Below are 15921 nucleotides of genomic sequence, written 5' to 3' on the forward strand. Positions count from 1 at the left end.
GGAGAGCAAGCGATGGATGCCCTGCTGTGTGGGGCAGGGCAGCTTTGTTGGGAGTTCCTTCTGGGGGAGGGGTGAGGACCAAGTCCCCAAGAACCACGGGAAGAAGCACTCACAGTCACCTCGCTAAAGAATATTCATTTATTTATAATTATTGCTAAGTAAACTTCTCTCTTAAACGGGAACATAAAAACACAGTAGGGCTTTGCACAAGTGGAATTTCTAAACAGTTGGTTTGTATACACGTCAAAATAAGTTAGAATGGAATTCGTCCAGGAGTTTCCAAGTCACCCAAGAGGCCGCACGCCTCTCTTGAGAGGTTGGGGAGGGGTGAGGACAGGAGCCTTGCCGAGACCACCCCCCAGCTCAAATTGTTTAAGTTGTGCTGTTTCTTTCTCTTAGCTTTGCCTGGGTCCAAGGCACAGGGCAGGGGGCGTTCAAGTATTGAACCTCGCAGAGGGCCGAGCTGATGGCAGGGCTGGGGGAGGAAAGGAGAGCCCCGCCCTGGGGGCCAGACCGTCTCCCTTGGGTTTCCAAGACCAAGGCCACTGCGCTGGCAGGAAAGAGGAGGAGGAGGAGGAGGAGGAGGTACAGGGTTCTTTTTGGTACCAGGGGAGAAAGACATTGTGGGAAGAGGTAGTTTGCAGGGGGTGATGCTTCTGCTCAGCAGGAGAAAATGTCTTCTACAGTGACGGGGTCACTGCCACCTGAGGGTCATCATGGCGGGCACCTGGGGGGCTGGGGGGGGGGCCTCGGGGTTCTGGAGGGGAAAAGGCTCCTTTGAGCCCCCAGTCCTCTCGTTTGTTGCCTCTTAGCATGAGCTTAAGCAGAGAAGGAAGGGGCACCTGGCTGCCTGATCCCGAGGCCACCTTGTCCTCCCCTCAGTCCTGATCACAGCCACCCTGAAGCCTGGCTTGGTCCTTCACTAAGGGTACAGCTTTGGGGGTAGTCAGCTGCATTTCAAACTGGTCCCCCCCCCCCCCCCCCCCGGCTGTTCCCCCTCCTTTCCTGGTTTCCGGGCCGAAGTTGGTGGCTTCACCTCCTTCGTGCCTTTGGGGACAGCCCTGCCTGCCCCCTCTCCACTGAGGCCTCAGGAGGCGAGTGGGCAGGAGTCCGGGTGCCCTAGCATTCCTGAATGTACTATTTCATGCCCTGGGCCTGTCTTCGGTTCCCGGGGCAGGAGCTGGCGTGGGGACAGAGGCGATGAGAGTAGGCAAACAAGGGAGGGAGCTGTCGGCTGAGCAGAATCGAGCAGCCTTGGCCGCTGAGGTGGGTGGTGCAGAGCGAGTCACTGGCTGGAGAGGCCGGGCAGGGGCGGAGGGCCTGCCCAGCTCTGCGTCCTGCCTCTCGCCAGGGCCCGAGGCTCCCTGCCAACCCCCCTCCACGCCGGAGTCCTGCCTGGCGGGCCACCGGAGCTCGGGGAGGCGTGAAGCGCTCACGGCACACAAGGGAGCTTCCATTTGGAAAAAGAAAATGATCTCCAGCAGAAAGAATAGGTGACAGAGTTGGAAAGGAAAAAAAAATAATAAATTACCTTCAAAATACCCCTTTTGCTCAAAAATTTTTTTATCTCTATGGTCTTCATTTTCTTTTTAACTATGTTGTTCTTTCTGGGAACCTGTTGAGTCTTGGCTGTCCCCATCCTCAAAATGGATACTTGTTAATAATAAAATACTCCAGCCACCCCCCAGGTGGTCCTTGGCCTCCTCTGGGGACAGCCCCTCTCAGTCCCCGTGATCCCTTCGCTGTGCCCTGCCCCTCACTCGAGGGGGCCCCCATCTGTCTCAGTGTGTGCCCAGCGAAAGGCACATCCCAGCTTTGTTCACATCGGGGGACCCTGGTGCGGGGACCAGTTCAGCACAGAACCGGATGACATTTGTTGAAATCCACTTTAGGGACACCCACTTTTAAATGGCTGGAGGGGGGGCCTTCTGGGGGTTGGCTGGAGCGGGCATTCGCCGGGGGCCGGGCTACACCCTGCTTTCCTAAGGCCAGGACCGGGGCGGCATGCATGCCTGGCTGGAGGAGAGCGCGGGAGGCACCAGGAGGTAGAAGGCAGAGGGCCCTGCCTGGCTGTTTATGGACAAGGTGGGGAAGGGGGACTCTGGGGCCTGGGCTTTTGGCGGCCCAGGGGCTGGTGAGGGATCAGGGGGGGCAGTGCTGACCAGCACAGGAGCTCAAACATCCCTAGAGGCAGGAGTTGGTCCAGAGGAGAAACAAGGCAAGACTCACGTTCTCTCTTCCTCCAGTGCCGGGACCCCAGGAGGAGCCGACAGGAAGCGCATCAAACCCCTCCCCACTGGCTGCCCCAGCTCGGCTGGGCCCCTGGAGAGGCCCAAGGACCCGTGCCCCTGTGGCCTATCCCCCAACGGCCCGATCAGCATTCCTCCCACCCTCCCACAGCAGCAGGCCAAGGAGACCCAGAGCTGGGCCTCCTGTGCTCTCCTTCCTCCCCCAGATGCCTGGGGCCTGGGCCTGGTTCACAGCTGAGGCCAGTAGTACAGTCTCCATTTGGTCTACGGGTCCCGAAGTGGTGCAAACGACTCCGTGGGAGGGGAGGGCTCGGGACAGGGGGGCAGTAGCTTTCTCAGCCGCGGGAGGTGCGCCCGCGGCACGTGGGTCTCCCCCCGCGTCCCAAGCCCTCCTCGCCCTGTGGGCGCCCGGCTTGTGCTATAGCACGTTGTAGTAGGCCATCTCCTTCATGGCCTGCTCGGTGAGGACGCTGGCCTCGGTGCTGCTGTGCACGCCAGCGTACGTATAGGCGTTCTCGAAGTCTTCCGTCTCCTGCTGGCTGTCGAGCTCCGAGGGGTCCGTGCCCGTCAGCTCCATCATGGGGTCTGCAAGAGAGGCGCGCGTGAGGCCCGGATGCCGCCTCGTGGGAAGAGCCGGGCCCTTCTACACGGAGGCAGAGGACCTTCCTACACGATTTCCTAGTCATTGCTTCCAGAGGATTCTCAGCTGCCTCCCTTCCTGCACGGAGAGGCCCCCAGGCTCCCTGTGGCTTCTCACCTGGGTCACCAGACCTGAGCCCTAAAGTTGTGTGGGTGGGTGCAGGGCTGGCCTTGAACTTTTCTTTGTCATGCCTCTCTTGCCCCTCCTAGGGGGTCCTCTGCAGGATCTCTTGGCCACATGCAAGCCTGCTGCTCTCTGTCATATTTCTGTAACACCACTCGCTTAGCACGAACTGCACGCGTGGTACTTCTCACGAATACTCCCAGCAACCCCGTGTAGGAGGTCAAAAGGAAGTTCAGAGAGGTTAATCAACTTGCCAAAGGGCACCCAGCAAAAGCACTGTTGTTTTAATTTTGTTTGTTTATTTTTGAGCGAGCGAGAGAGACAGAGGGAGACGCAGAATCCGAAGCAGGCTCCAGGGTCCGAGCTGTCGGCACAGAGCCCGACGCGGGGCTCGAACTCACAAACCGTGAGATCATGACCTGAGTCGGAGTCAGACGCTTAACCGACTGAGCCATCCAGGTGCCCGAAAGCACCGCTGTTTTGATCCACTGTTCTGCTCTGCCTCAAATGGCGGGAGGGAGGGGCGCCTGGGTACCCCAGGTACAACAATCAAAAATGTCTCCAGACTCAGCCAAACGTTGGCAGACTCACCCCCAGTGGAGAACCAATGGTGTGAGGGTAACCTCACCCCTTACCGACGAGCGGTTCAGGAATGAATTCAGGCCAGTGAATCACGAGGAAAGGCCTGTGTGTGAAATCTCTGAAGTCACCCAATTCTCACTGGTTTCCTAGAGCAAAAGGGAAGAGGCTCTTACTCTCCCCACTGGTTGTGCACAAGGAAGCACACTGCCCTGACGACTGTTGGCAGCCATTTTGTGACCATGAGGAAAATCACAGCTAATGCCTCAAACAGACGGAGGGAGGCTCCCCGCCCCGTGTCATTATTATGGGGCCGAATCAGCCAGCTCTGAAGAAGGCCATCCTGAGTGTGCGTGTGTGTACGTGCACCCAGAGCATCTGACACACTGTGAGTCTTCCTGACTGTCAAGCCTGAGCTTCTCAGATCAAGGTTATACGCGAGAGGCAGGCTGGCTTGGGTCCCAGCCATTCCGGTGTCAATCACCTTACTCCCTGGTACAGCCAGCAAGAAAGCCGTCCTGCACATTCCTGGTGACTGACCTCACGGGACACAGCCTGTGCCTTCACCACCCCCTGGGGACAAGGTGTGCAGAGACCTCTGTTTCCAACGCGAAGAGTTCTTCTCCGCTCCCTCCCGGTAGGTTAGATGCATGGCAGGTCTGCGGGGGGCAGGGGCTCTCAAACTCTACCGCACAGAGAATTATCTCAAGTGCTTTAAAGTGCTGGCACACCTGGGTGGCTCAGTCCATTGAGCGTCTGACTTCGGCTCAGGTCATGATCTCACAGTTTGTCAGTTCGAGCCCCGCGTCGGGCTCTGTGCGGACATCTCGGAGCCCGGAGCCTCCTTCAGATTCTGTGTCTCCCTCTGTCTCTCTGCCTCTCCCCTGCTTGTGCTCTCTCTCTCATAAATAAATAAACATTAAAAAAACCAAAACAACAAAACAGTCTATAAAGTGCCTTAAAGTGCCGATCCTAGGCCATATGCCAGATCAATTACATCTGAATCTCTGGGGTTGCGACTCTGGCATCAGCATTTAAAAAATTCCCCGGGTGCTTCCAATGTGCAGCCAAGTTTGAGTGCCAGTCCTTTTAGAGTCTAGATCGAAGGTTCTCAAAGGGAGGTCCCTGATCAGCAGCCTCGGTATCCCCTGAGAACTTGCTGGAAATGCAAATTCTGCAGCATGACCCAGACGTACAGATGCAGACACGCTGGGGGTGGAGCCCAGCCAGGTGTTTTACAAGCTTCCAAGCGATTCCAGTGAATACTAATGTCTGAAACCACCACCCTAGCTCCTTGCTTCTGAAACCCCACCGTGCAAACAAACCGCCCTGAGATCTTTTTGGAAATGCAGATTCTGACTCAGCAGATCTGGGGTAGGGCTGAGTCTGCAGTTCTAGCGGGATCCCAGGCGATGCCCACCCGTATTGTTGGTTCTCGTACCACACTTTGCGTAGGAAGGGGCTACAGAGGGCACCGGTCTGCAGCCAACAGGGTTTCATCCTTGCCCCCAAGAACAGAAAACTGAGGACGCCTGTTTCTGCCAGAAAACCCAGGCCACTCCCTGGTTAGCTGCTGCAAAACCGAATCGGGATTATTGCAGGCACCCCCCAGCATCTGACGGACTGCTCGTGAGTTAAGTCCGGGCAAGTCAACTCACCCCTTCTTGTCCAGGCATGTTCCCGGCTACCTTGTCTCAGAAGGTGCACCACAGAGTCAAATAGCTCCTGACTGTACAAGGAACCTCCCTGAAGCGCCATCTCTTGCTTCCGGTAGAATGTCGAAAGTGCCTCCTCCCCTCAGTAAGGCCCGAGAGACTAATGTTTTCCACTACTGACAAGTGTTGAGGGGAGAGGCTATCACTAACCTTACGGATTGGACAACAAAGAGCCTACGAAACCTCCACCCAGCGCAGGGGTGAGGCCCCTTACCTGAGTACGTGGGCTACATTCTCTTTGGCAAGCACTACGGGAGTGTGATGGAGCGCATTACACTCTTTGCCTTGGCTGCTGGGATGCTCAGAGCTCCCCAGGGATGTCCACTGACCCTCCCGTGGTACATCTGGAATTGTGACCTCACCTGGCTTCCCTCATCTTTCCAGCGGCTATTTTCCCTTTTGTTAATTTCTTCCCCCTCCATTTATTTTAAATGTCATCTTCTAGTCGTCCACATAAAAGTGCCTGTCACCTCCTGTGTGTTGTGATCTTGCATGAGTTACCTAACTGCTCTGTCCTCCAGTCCCTGCATCTCAAAAATGGGGATAATAACAGAGCCAACCTCACCGTGAGGACCATGTGAGTTAATAAAGGCCTGGCACACAGTTAGCACTCGATCAATATTACTTATTATTTTTGGGGTGCCTGGGTGACTCAGCCGGTTAAGCGTCCGACTTCGGCTCAGGTCACGACCTCACGGTGCGTGGGTTCGAGCCCCGCGTCGGGCTCTGTGCTGACAGCTAGCTCAGAGCCTGGAGGCTGTCTTTGGATTCTGTGTCTCCCTCTCTCTCTCTCTCTGTCCCTCCCGTGCTTTCTCTTTCTCTCTCTCAAAAATAAATAAAACATAAAAAAAAAAAAAAAAAGATTATTTATTCGTATTTATTATTGTTTATGTGGGCCCACTTAAGTCCTCTGAAGAATACATAAATATCCCATCATTATCACCGTGACGACCTTCCAGGGTGCCTCCTCCCTAGACCTGAGCGCATCCCAGTGAGGCCTCTGGCCTGGCCGGCCTCCCCACGCCCCTAACCGGCCAGGAGGCTCCTGAGTGTGCCGTGACAGCGCTGCTCCCGCTCCGTCCGCTGCGCGTGGCCCACCCACCTTGGCTGTCCAGGCCGATGTCCATGACACCATGCTTGACCTTCATGTGCCGGCTCAGGTTGCCCTTGAGGTTAAACTTGCTGGAGCAGTAGGGGCACTTGAAGGGCTTGCTGCCCGCGTGCAGGTGCATGTGGCCCAGCAGGTTGTACATGCGGTTGAAGGACTTCCCACACACCTGGAACACACCGACTCCTGAGCCCTCGGGGAGCCCGCCGTCCCCGAACCCCCTGCCCGCTCCCGCCTCCCCGGCGCAGCCGGAGTCCCCATCGCTATGCACGGCACTCACTCTGTCCTTTTCCCCTGTGACCCCAGGGGCCTGTGAGACAGAGTGGAAGCCGCTCCTTGCTGGTCACTGTGCCACCCTCCCTGGGCTGGGGTTACCAGAAGCCCAGGGCCCGGCTCTCCGACCACACAGAGTCCCACGCCTGGGCTCTTTCCCTGGGGCTGTGCGGGGACCTTCACCCTCTCCCCAGCTTTGAAACAAGTACAACCGCGGCAGCTTGTAGGCTCTGAACCCTGGGATTTTCACCCCAAGCTGGGCTCCCCTGCTCGTGCTGGCCAGGCCAGCTCTGAGTGGGTCTCAGCTGCGGCCGTCGTGCTGACTCTGGGCCGCCCGTGGGGACATCCCGCCTTGGGGCCCCGACAGCCTGGTACCTTGCATTTGAATGGCTTCACAGGCGAGTGTACAATCATGTGCGTCTTGAGGGTCTGCTTCTGCACGAAGGTCTTGAAGCAGATGTGGCACTGGTAGGGCCGGACGCTGGTATGGATCAGCATGTGTCGCTTCATGTTTGCCTGCAGGGTGAACTCCCGGCCGCACACCTCGCACTTGAACTCCTTCACGCCCTGGCGGGGGGTGGGAGGAAGGGGTGATGGTCAGGGCCACACGACGGGCACAGCCTCTGGAAGTGTGTGTGTGTGTGTGTGTGTGTGTGTGTGTGTGGACCATAGTGTCTGAGTGAAATGACTTCCTGGGGGTGTTCTGAACAGGGACCATGTGTTTAAAGTGGGGGAATGTTGGGGCAGGGCTACTTACTCCAGGAAGTCCTCCAGTCATAGGCAGAGACTGGCTGGGCCTCATGGTTCCTGCCCACACACCCGCTGTCTCCCGCTCACCTTGGCAGGTGTACCTGTAGGTTTGCACCAGCACACCAAGGCGAATGTGTTCATTCATTCATTCGTTCATTTCATTCATTCGTTCATTCATCCAGCAACTATTCCCTGGGCACCTGCTACAGGCCAGCATCACACACGCCAGGCACCAGGGACCTGTGGCCAAGAAGGCAGCCGTAGCCTGGTGGACTGTCCTCAGGTCAGGAGCATGTGTATGCGTCTTCCCCCTCAGTCCCATCCTTCAGTGGTCTTTCTGGTTCACGGACCCCTTTGAGAATATGATTAAAAGCATGGACGCTCCAGGAAAAATGACACTGGAACCTGAATACAAGAATTCCCAAACCTCTGGAGCCCATCCACTTGACCCCATGAGAGTTCTGCAAGCTTCCCTGGTGATAAGAACCACCTGAAGTTCTCATTACCCATACAGCCTCTCAGGAGACTCCTCCCTGGAGATCCCGATCCAGTGGGCCCAGGAATTTTTAGTCTCAGCAGGTCCCCCAAGTGATTCCCATCACTGAAGGAGTTTGGGACGCTCGGCCCCAGGAGACAAAAATTCCAGGGGAAAACCCTCTGGTTTGACTGTCAACATGGTCTTTCGTGGTCTGGAGGTGACCCCCAGTGCGGGACAGGGTGCTGTGGGCACAGGGGGTCTGATGTATTGTCCGGGGAGGAAAGGACAAAAGTTGGGGGCTCATCTCTTTGCTGAGTCAGTAACTTAGAAGATCCCCAGTAGGACAGACACATGTCTGTGGTCACAGCTGCTGTCCCAAGTGCTTATTGGGGACAAAGTTTCGTATCATAATGTAACGGTGCCTGTGTCTCTTTCCTTTAGCAGATGGGGACACGTCATATCGCGGGTATGCTTGCTGGACACGCTGAAGAGGTGTCTGACCACCAGGGGGCCCTGCCCCGGGGCCGCCTCCCGCCCAAGTGCATGTTGCACACGTTGTGCAAATTCACGCCGATGACAGAGCTATGTGCGACTTTCTTAGCCTTTGCTTCTTGTTTTCAGTTTTGCTTCACAGTATTATTTCTCTTTGGACGCTTTGCAGACTCGTGGGGGTTTTCGGTAGAGGAGAAAGACGGTACGAACGGGGCACGAGTGCGTATCACTCTCACCCTCACCCCTGCTCTGCTTTTCAGGCTGAGCTCAGACTCAGCTTCAGAGTCCTTCTTAACACGACACTTCCACAGCCCTACCAGCTGACTGGGGGGGGGGGGGGGGGGAACAGCTGCCATAAAACCTACAAATCATCTCTGTGCCGGTAGAAAATGTTCCCGGGGCAGGGAAGGCCTGACAGGCCCTCACTCCCGCACTCACTGCCGTGTGCACAGGAGAGGTGAGGACACAGGCTGGCCCTGGAGGGTCCCTGAGGCTGCCACGAGGGAAGGTGGGAGCTGTGCGCACATTCAGCGTCAAAGCGTGAAGCTGGTCGGATGTGGGGTAGAAACGATGGGGCAGCCTAAGTGCCAGAGAGGGGCTGGGGGACCCGAGAGGCCTCGTTCCGTCTGCCTGGACAGGAGGACCTCTGGGAGGGGGGGCAGTGGCTGAAGGGACGGGAAGGGCGGCAGGGGACAATGGGTCAAAGTTATGTCTAAGGGACACAGTGGAGCAGGACAGCGTGTTCCATCTTCTAGCCCCGCAAACCACTCTGCCTCGTTTGGCCATACTGGACTTCTCCGCAACAAGTATTTCCCCTTACGTCTGCTCTCTTTTCAAACGAAATGTATTTTGGGGCACCTGGGTGGCTCCGTCGGTTAAGCGTCTGACTCTTGGTTTCAGCTCAGGTTATGATCTCACGGTTTCACGGGTTTGAGTCCCGCGCAGGGGGCGGGGCCACGTAGGGCGGCTCAAAGCCACACTCTGGGGGCCAAGCCTCCGGCTCAGGAAGCAGGATGCTAGGTTCCGGGGCCCGGTCTGGGAAGGGGTGGGGGTGGTCTCAGCTCTGGCTGAGAGTGGAGCCTGCTTGGGATTCTGTCTCGCTTTCTCTCTGCCCCTCCCCCACTCATGCTGTCTCTGTTGCTCTCAAAAGAAATAAACTAAAAAAGAAAGAAAGAAAGAAAGATAATTAAACTTTTCCTAAAGGGAAGGCACAGGTTTTGATACACTTTTGTAATTACAAGGAGAAAGGAAACCCTCTGTATTTCTGTCATGTCCGTTGCCTTGGGGCCTCCTGGCCTGGACCCTCCAGTCTAAAATAGGAAGGAAGGGCAGGCTGCTTCAGTGATTCTCCAACTGTGTTCCCTGGGGCCTGCAGGGGTTCCTCAAATATTGCATTCAAAAATTTTTATTTTATTTACTTTTTTAAAACGTTTATTTATCTTAATTTTTTTTAACGTTTATTTATTTTTGAGAGAGGGAGCAGGTGAGAGTGGGGGAGGGGCGGAGAGAGGGAGGCAGAGGCTCTGAAGCAGGCTCCATGCTGTGGGCACAGAGTATCCTCGGTGGGGGGTTTTTCCACAAACCCGGGGATCATGACCTGAGCTAAAATCAAGAGCTGGATGCTTAACCGACTGAGTCACTCAGGCGCTCCCAAAAATGTTTATTTTTGAGAGAGAGAGAGCGAGCGAGCGAGCATTAGCAGGGTTAGCAGGGGAGGGGCAGAGAGAGAGAGGGACAGAGGATCTGAAGCGGGCTCCACGCTGACAGCAGAGAGCCCAATTCTGGGCTCCAACCCGTAAACCATGAAACCATGGCCCGAGCCAAAGCTGGCTGCTCAGCGGACTGAGCCACCCAGGTGCCCCTCACTCAAAACTTTACAAAGTAAGTCTTGCTATTAAAAAACCCCCTAATTTCAATTGTATTTTTTCTAATATTCATCCAAATAAACACGGAACTACAAACATAAGAAAAGTTAGCATCTGCGTAGCATCTAAATTAGCACCTAGATGATCTCAAGCACTATTTTGTAAGCACCGGGTGGAAGACCTACAGGAGGGACCTCAGATCTGGGGCAGGGCCCTTGGGAAGGGCCCTGGGGGGGTGAGGGGTCCTGGGAAGGAGAGGGGAGGGGCCCTGCGAGGGAGGGGATGGGTCCTGGAGGGTAAGGGGGGAGGCGCCCTGGGGGTGAGAGGGGCGGGGCCCCGGGAGGGTGAGGGGATGGGTCCTGGAGGGTAAGGGGGGAGGCGCCCTGCGGGGGAGAGGGGCGGGGCCCCGGGAGGGTGAGGGGATGGGTCCTGGAGGGTAAGGGGGGAGGCGCCCTGCGGGGGAGAGGGGCGGGGCCCTGGGGGTGGGGGCGGGGCCCTAGGGGGCAAGGGGGGAGGCGCCCTGGGGGTGAGAGGGGCGGGGCCCTGGGGGGGTGGGGGAGGGGCCCTAGGGGGCGAGGGAGGAGGTGCCCTGCGGGGGAGAGGGGCGGGGCCCTGGGGGTGGGGGCGGGGCCCTAGGGGGCAAGGGGGGAGGCGCCCTGGGGGAGAGGGGCGGGGCCCCGGGCGGCGAGGGGGCGGGGCCCCGGGGGGAGGCGCCAGCCGGCCGGCCCTACCTTGTGGGTGAGGGAGTGCTGCTTGAGGTGGTGGATCTGGCTGAACTCCATGCCGCACTCCGTGCACACGAAGGGCCGCACGTTCTGGTGCTTGAGCATGTGGTTCTGCAGCTGGCTGCGGTAGTGGAAGGACTTGTCGCACTCGAGGCACTGGTAGAGGGTGGGGCCCTGGTGGGAGGCCAGGTGGCGCTTGAGCTGGGTCAGGGTGGAGAAGTCCAGGCCGCACTCGACGCAGACGTGGCAGCGGCCGCTCTCGTGCTTCACTTCGTGGGCCTTGAGCTCGCTGGGGTAGGCGAAGCCGCGGCCGCAGAAGTGGCAGCTGTACGGCTTGACCTCGGAGTGCAGCAGCATGTGGCGCTTGAGGTGGCTGGTCTGCGTGAAGGCCTTCTGGCACACCTGGCACTTGTGGGGCCGGGTGCCCTGGTGCGTCAGCAGGTGCGTCTGCAGGTGGCTGGGCTGCTTGAAGAGCTTGCTGCAGTGCGGGCACGAGTGCGGCTTGATGCCGTTGTGACCCAGGATGTGCGTCACCAGGTTGTACTTGGACGTGTAGGACTTCTCGCACATGCGGCACTGCCAGCGCTTCTGGCGGTCACCCGCCTCCACCAGGTAGGAGTCGTCGATCTGCACGTTGATGTCCAGCCGGTCCATCTGGGCCTTCTTGTGGCGCTCCGCCGTCGAGCCCGCCGAGTCGGCCTCGAACTCGCCCGCCTCCTGCCACACGAAGCCCTGCTCCGGCTTCACGGGCTCCGGGGATTCCATGGTGGGGGCCTCGGGGTCGCTCAGGGGGGCCAGGTGGGGCGGCTCGAAGCCACACTCCACGGGCAGGGCCTCCGGCCCCGGCAGCGCCATGCCGGCTTCGGAGAAGCCGTCCCGGGCCGGGTCTGGGAAGTGGGGGTCGTAGGGGGCCGCGTCCAGCTCCGGCCTCGGGGCTCGGGGCAGGTGCCGCAGCGTCCGGGGCTTGCGGCTGAAGGCGCTGAGGTCGATCATCTTGACGGCGCTGCTCTGCACCAGGGGCTCGCAGCCGCCACTGGCCGCCTCGGCAGGGGCCTCCCCTGGGCCTGCATCCTTGTCGTCACCAGGCACGGACACCTCGTAGACCTCCTGCTCCTCCTCCTCCTCCTCCACCTTCTCGAACTTGACCTTGGGCACCAGCCGCACAGGCGGTCGCGTCTTCCGCCGGGTGTGCTTCTCGAAGGCCGCCTCCACCTCCAGCACCTCCTCTTCCGCCGGCTCCTCCAGGGCCCGTCCGTTGCAGGCCAGCTGGTAGATGTCGGGGCCCGGGGGCCCGGGCTCCCCAATGGCCGGCCCGGACAGCTCAGGCCCCAGGTCCGGGTAGAAGGCTTCGGGGCTTATGGTGGCTCCAAAGAGCTCATTTTCCGAGACCAGGCCCAGCACGGCGGCCTGAGCCAAGGACAGCACCACCACGGCATCCGTCTGTGTCCCTGAGTCCATGAAGCCCTCCATCCCGGGGCGGCTGGCTAGGAGGGCATCGCTGCGGGAAGAGAAGGGAACGTTAATGCCGCACACACAACACGCAGACACGCATTCGGCGAGCGCTTGGCTGATCCGGTGCGTCTGTCCCTGACGTCTTTCTCCTCCTGCCCTGGGAACGGGACACACTTGCAATTACCGGGAGCAATGACACCCTCCGCATATCTGACCATCTTCTCCATCCCCCTGTGGGATCCTGGGTAAGCCCTGCCCCCTTGTTGGCCTCGGTCTTCCCACCTGCCACAGGAGGGTTGAATTCCCTCTTAAAGTAGGTTCCCCATAATGTCTTTCCAAGAGCAGCTCAAAAATCGGATTCAAAATCGCAGAAAGTAAAGTTCTATTTTAAAGTTTATTTATCATGGGAGAGAGCAAGAGAAGGGGAGGGGCAGAGAGAAGAGAGAGAGAATCCCAAGCAGGCTCCGCGCTGTCAGCATAGGGCCCCCGGAGGGCCTGGATCCCACCTACGGTGAGATCATGACCTGAGGGTTATCAAGATTCTGACGCTTAACTGAGCCACCCAGGGGCCCCCCCTCTATTTTAAAAATCAATTTTGGAAAACCCATCTCCCTACATGTAACATATACCTCATTCCAACACATTCTGTAGCTTCACTGGCTTTGTTGCCAAGGCAATTAATTTCGCACAGACCCTCAGACTGTACAGTGAGGTGTTAAACAGCTGTCACCATTTGTAATGGCTTGACCATATGAGTGAGGTGCTTTGGTTAAAAAGAAAGAAAGAAAGAAAAAATAAATAAATAAGGAGCCGAGGTCGATCTGTCTTTCAAGCCTGATGCTATAAGACTGTGTCTGTCACGACAGGTTACTGTTCTGGATTAGCTAAGTATAATACATTCAGATATCCAAATGTATGCCAATTAAAAATACAGCTTTTGGGGTGCCTGGGTGGCTCCGTCGGTTAAGCGTTGGACTTGGGGTCAGGTCATGATCTCGCGGTTCAGGGGTTTGAGCCCCAAATGGGGTTCTGTGCTGACAGCCCAGAGCCTGGAGACAGTTTCAGATGCTGTGTCTCCCTCCCTCTCTGCTCCTCCCCCCACTCGCCCTCTGTCTCCAAAATAAATAGACATTAAAAAATTTTTTTTTTTTAAATACAGCTTTTATCTGATTTGTACAACTGGAACCTCATGTGAGATCTGATTTGAAGGAAGGGCCTCGTGATGGCTAACATGTTTGAGAGAAGGTCTGAGGAGCCAGCTCCCAGGTTCCCAGGCATGCTCTCTGACCTACCAGGTCCTTTCACAGAAGCCAAGGCACCCACCTGCCCGGTCCAGACCCCGGGTGCGCTGGCCTTCCTAGGGACGGAGTAGCCGGCCTTGCACAGGGTTCTCGCACCCGCACCCGTGCTGAGCACCCAGCCCCTCCCGCCGGCCTCCCAGGCTTTCCTCAAATTCCACCTGTTCCTGGGACTTCCCGGCCCTCCCCGCCCACCCTGGCGCCCTCTCCGGGCCTCCCCAGGACCAGGATGTGTGCCCCGGATGTGGGAGGGCACGGTTAGAACGCCCACCCCGCTCAGCGCCTGCTCCAGGCGAAGGGGAAAGACATTCCTGGGGTGGCTCCCGCCTGCCTTGCCTGGTCTGGTCTCAGGGTCACGGTCAGGCGCATGGCGCGGGCTGCGGCCTTTCCTCAGGAAGCCGGCTCCGAGCCTGGTGTCTCCCTCCCCCCACAGGCCGGTGCAGCTTCCCCTTCCTGAAGCGGGCTAAAAATAAAATACCCCAGACAGGAATTTAGCTTCCTTGAAACAGACACTACAGATTAAACTATTAATCTTCAAGGAAGGCTCTCGTGGAAGGGGTCAGATGAACAGAACCTGACACGGGATTCAGGGTCCACCTGGAACAGGCTGGAGGGGCTACACCTGATTCAGCCCACCCCCCCCCCCCCCCCACTTCCCCTGCTGGAAAGAGCACGGAAATGGAGGTCAGGCAGCTCGGCCCCAAGTCCTAGCTCTGTCACTTACAAGTGACAAGAGTCACTCTGAGGAGAGTCACTTCAAAGTCACCTCTGCACCTCAGTTTCCCCATCTAAAAAATGGGAATGGAAACACCTACCCCTGTGAGGAAGGATTGCAAGGGCCCAGGTCATAACCCGGTGAAGGGGGATTAGGTAATTATAAAGCCCTCACCAAATGTAAACAATTAACTTCGTTATTTGCCCAGACCTCTGGAAGAAGATTTTCCTGCCGGTAAGGCCACAGAGCCTAGAGATTTCTCCATTCCAGGGCCCCAAATTCTGCCAAGGTTGGGGTGTTTCTGGGACAAGAACTCATTCATTCCAGGAACTAAGAACTCATTCATTTTGTAGCGCGACAAAAACTTTGCTAAATCCCTGCTATGGGTTGGGCCTTGCGCTCAGACATTCGAGGGAGGCGAGGCAGGGTCCTGCCCTCAAGGAGTCCTCAGAGGAGACCACTGTGCCCCCTCGGGCCACCCGGTGGGGCAGTATCCTTGCCTCTGCTCTCGGTGGCCAGTGTGACACAGCTCCAGGTGATAGCCTTCACGTTGTGGGTTTGAGCGAACCACAAACGCAGCACTTTTTCTAGACTGCCCTGAAGTCAGGGCCAGTGGAGGGAGGAACCCATCCCCAGCAGCGGAGCCTACGCTAGGTTTGGAGTTCAAATTCGCATTTTGCCCTTTTCTCGCTGGGGCAGATCCCACAGTGTCCCGAGCCTCAGATTCATTGCTGTGGAGGGGACGCAGTGCCTGGCCGTGGGGTGGTAAGGACAGGTGAGGACGTCAGTGCAAATGTTCGTTCCCTCGGGGCGCCCGGGCGGCTCAGTCGCTTGAGTGTCTGACTCTCGATTTCGGCTCAGGTCGCGAACCCGCGAACCCGGAGTCACGGGCTCGAGCCCTGTGTTGGGCTCCGTGCTGATGGCATAGAGCCTGCTTGGGATTCTCTCTTTCCTGCTCTCTCTGCCCCTCCCCTGCCTGCACTTGCTCACATGCTCTCTCTCAGAATAAATACACTTAAAAAAATAATTAAAAAAAAATGTTAGTTTTCTCTTTGTCTTCCTCTCCTCAATCCCAAAGCTGGCACCCTCCCTTCCTGGCAACCTCAAGGGACCTGGGGAGCGGGAGCAAAGAAATCCTCACTCTGGCGGCAGAGGAGCCGTGGGGAGCTGGAGCTCAGGTCTGGTGTGGTCCCCCCCGAGGGGCGGGTCACCGTACAGGTGACCATCCTGTTAGGAGTGACCTTTAAGACTGAAAGGGGCCACTCCTAAGGATCACCCCAGCCCCCGACCAGGCAGGCGTCCCCTTCCCCGGGGGAGCAGGCAGGCAGTTTTGACTTTGGGGCTAGACTCCAGGTTTCTGTGACAGGAGCCCATGCCTGGGTGTAAAAGGGGACCTGCTCAGGGGTCTGTGCCCAAGCGGGGCAGGACGCAGAGGGGCCAACGAGCCACAAATGTGGGC

General features: G+C 57.6%; 1 protein-coding gene across 5 annotated transcripts in view; it reads right to left on the reverse strand.

Annotated features, from left to right (window-relative positions):
* Positions 1–124: 124 nt before the first annotated feature.
* The window catches only part of ZNF710 (zinc finger protein 710), a 70089-nt gene continuing 54292 nt past the window's right edge, over positions 125–15921 (reverse strand). For all 5 annotated transcript variants that reach the window (XM_078449020.2, XM_078449021.2, XM_078449019.2 and 2 more), the window contains exons 2-5: positions 11004–12495; positions 7063–7254; positions 6409–6583; positions 125–2834 (exon numbers count right to left, since the gene is read on the reverse strand). In XM_078449020.2, coding sequence (XP_078305146.1) covers positions 2668–2834; positions 6409–6583; positions 7063–7254; positions 11004–12467 — 1998 coding nt within the window. In that variant the 5' untranslated portion in view covers positions 12468–12495 and the 3' untranslated portion in view covers positions 125–2667. The remainder of the gene's footprint in view (positions 2835–6408; positions 6584–7062; positions 7255–11003; positions 12496–15921) is intronic.

This window comes from Panthera onca, chromosome B3 (genome assembly GCF_046562875.1).
Source record: "Panthera onca isolate mPanOnc1 chromosome B3, mPanOnc1 haplotype 2, whole genome shotgun sequence".
In the NCBI taxonomy this organism is placed as follows: domain Eukaryota; kingdom Metazoa; phylum Chordata; class Mammalia; order Carnivora; family Felidae; genus Panthera; species Panthera onca.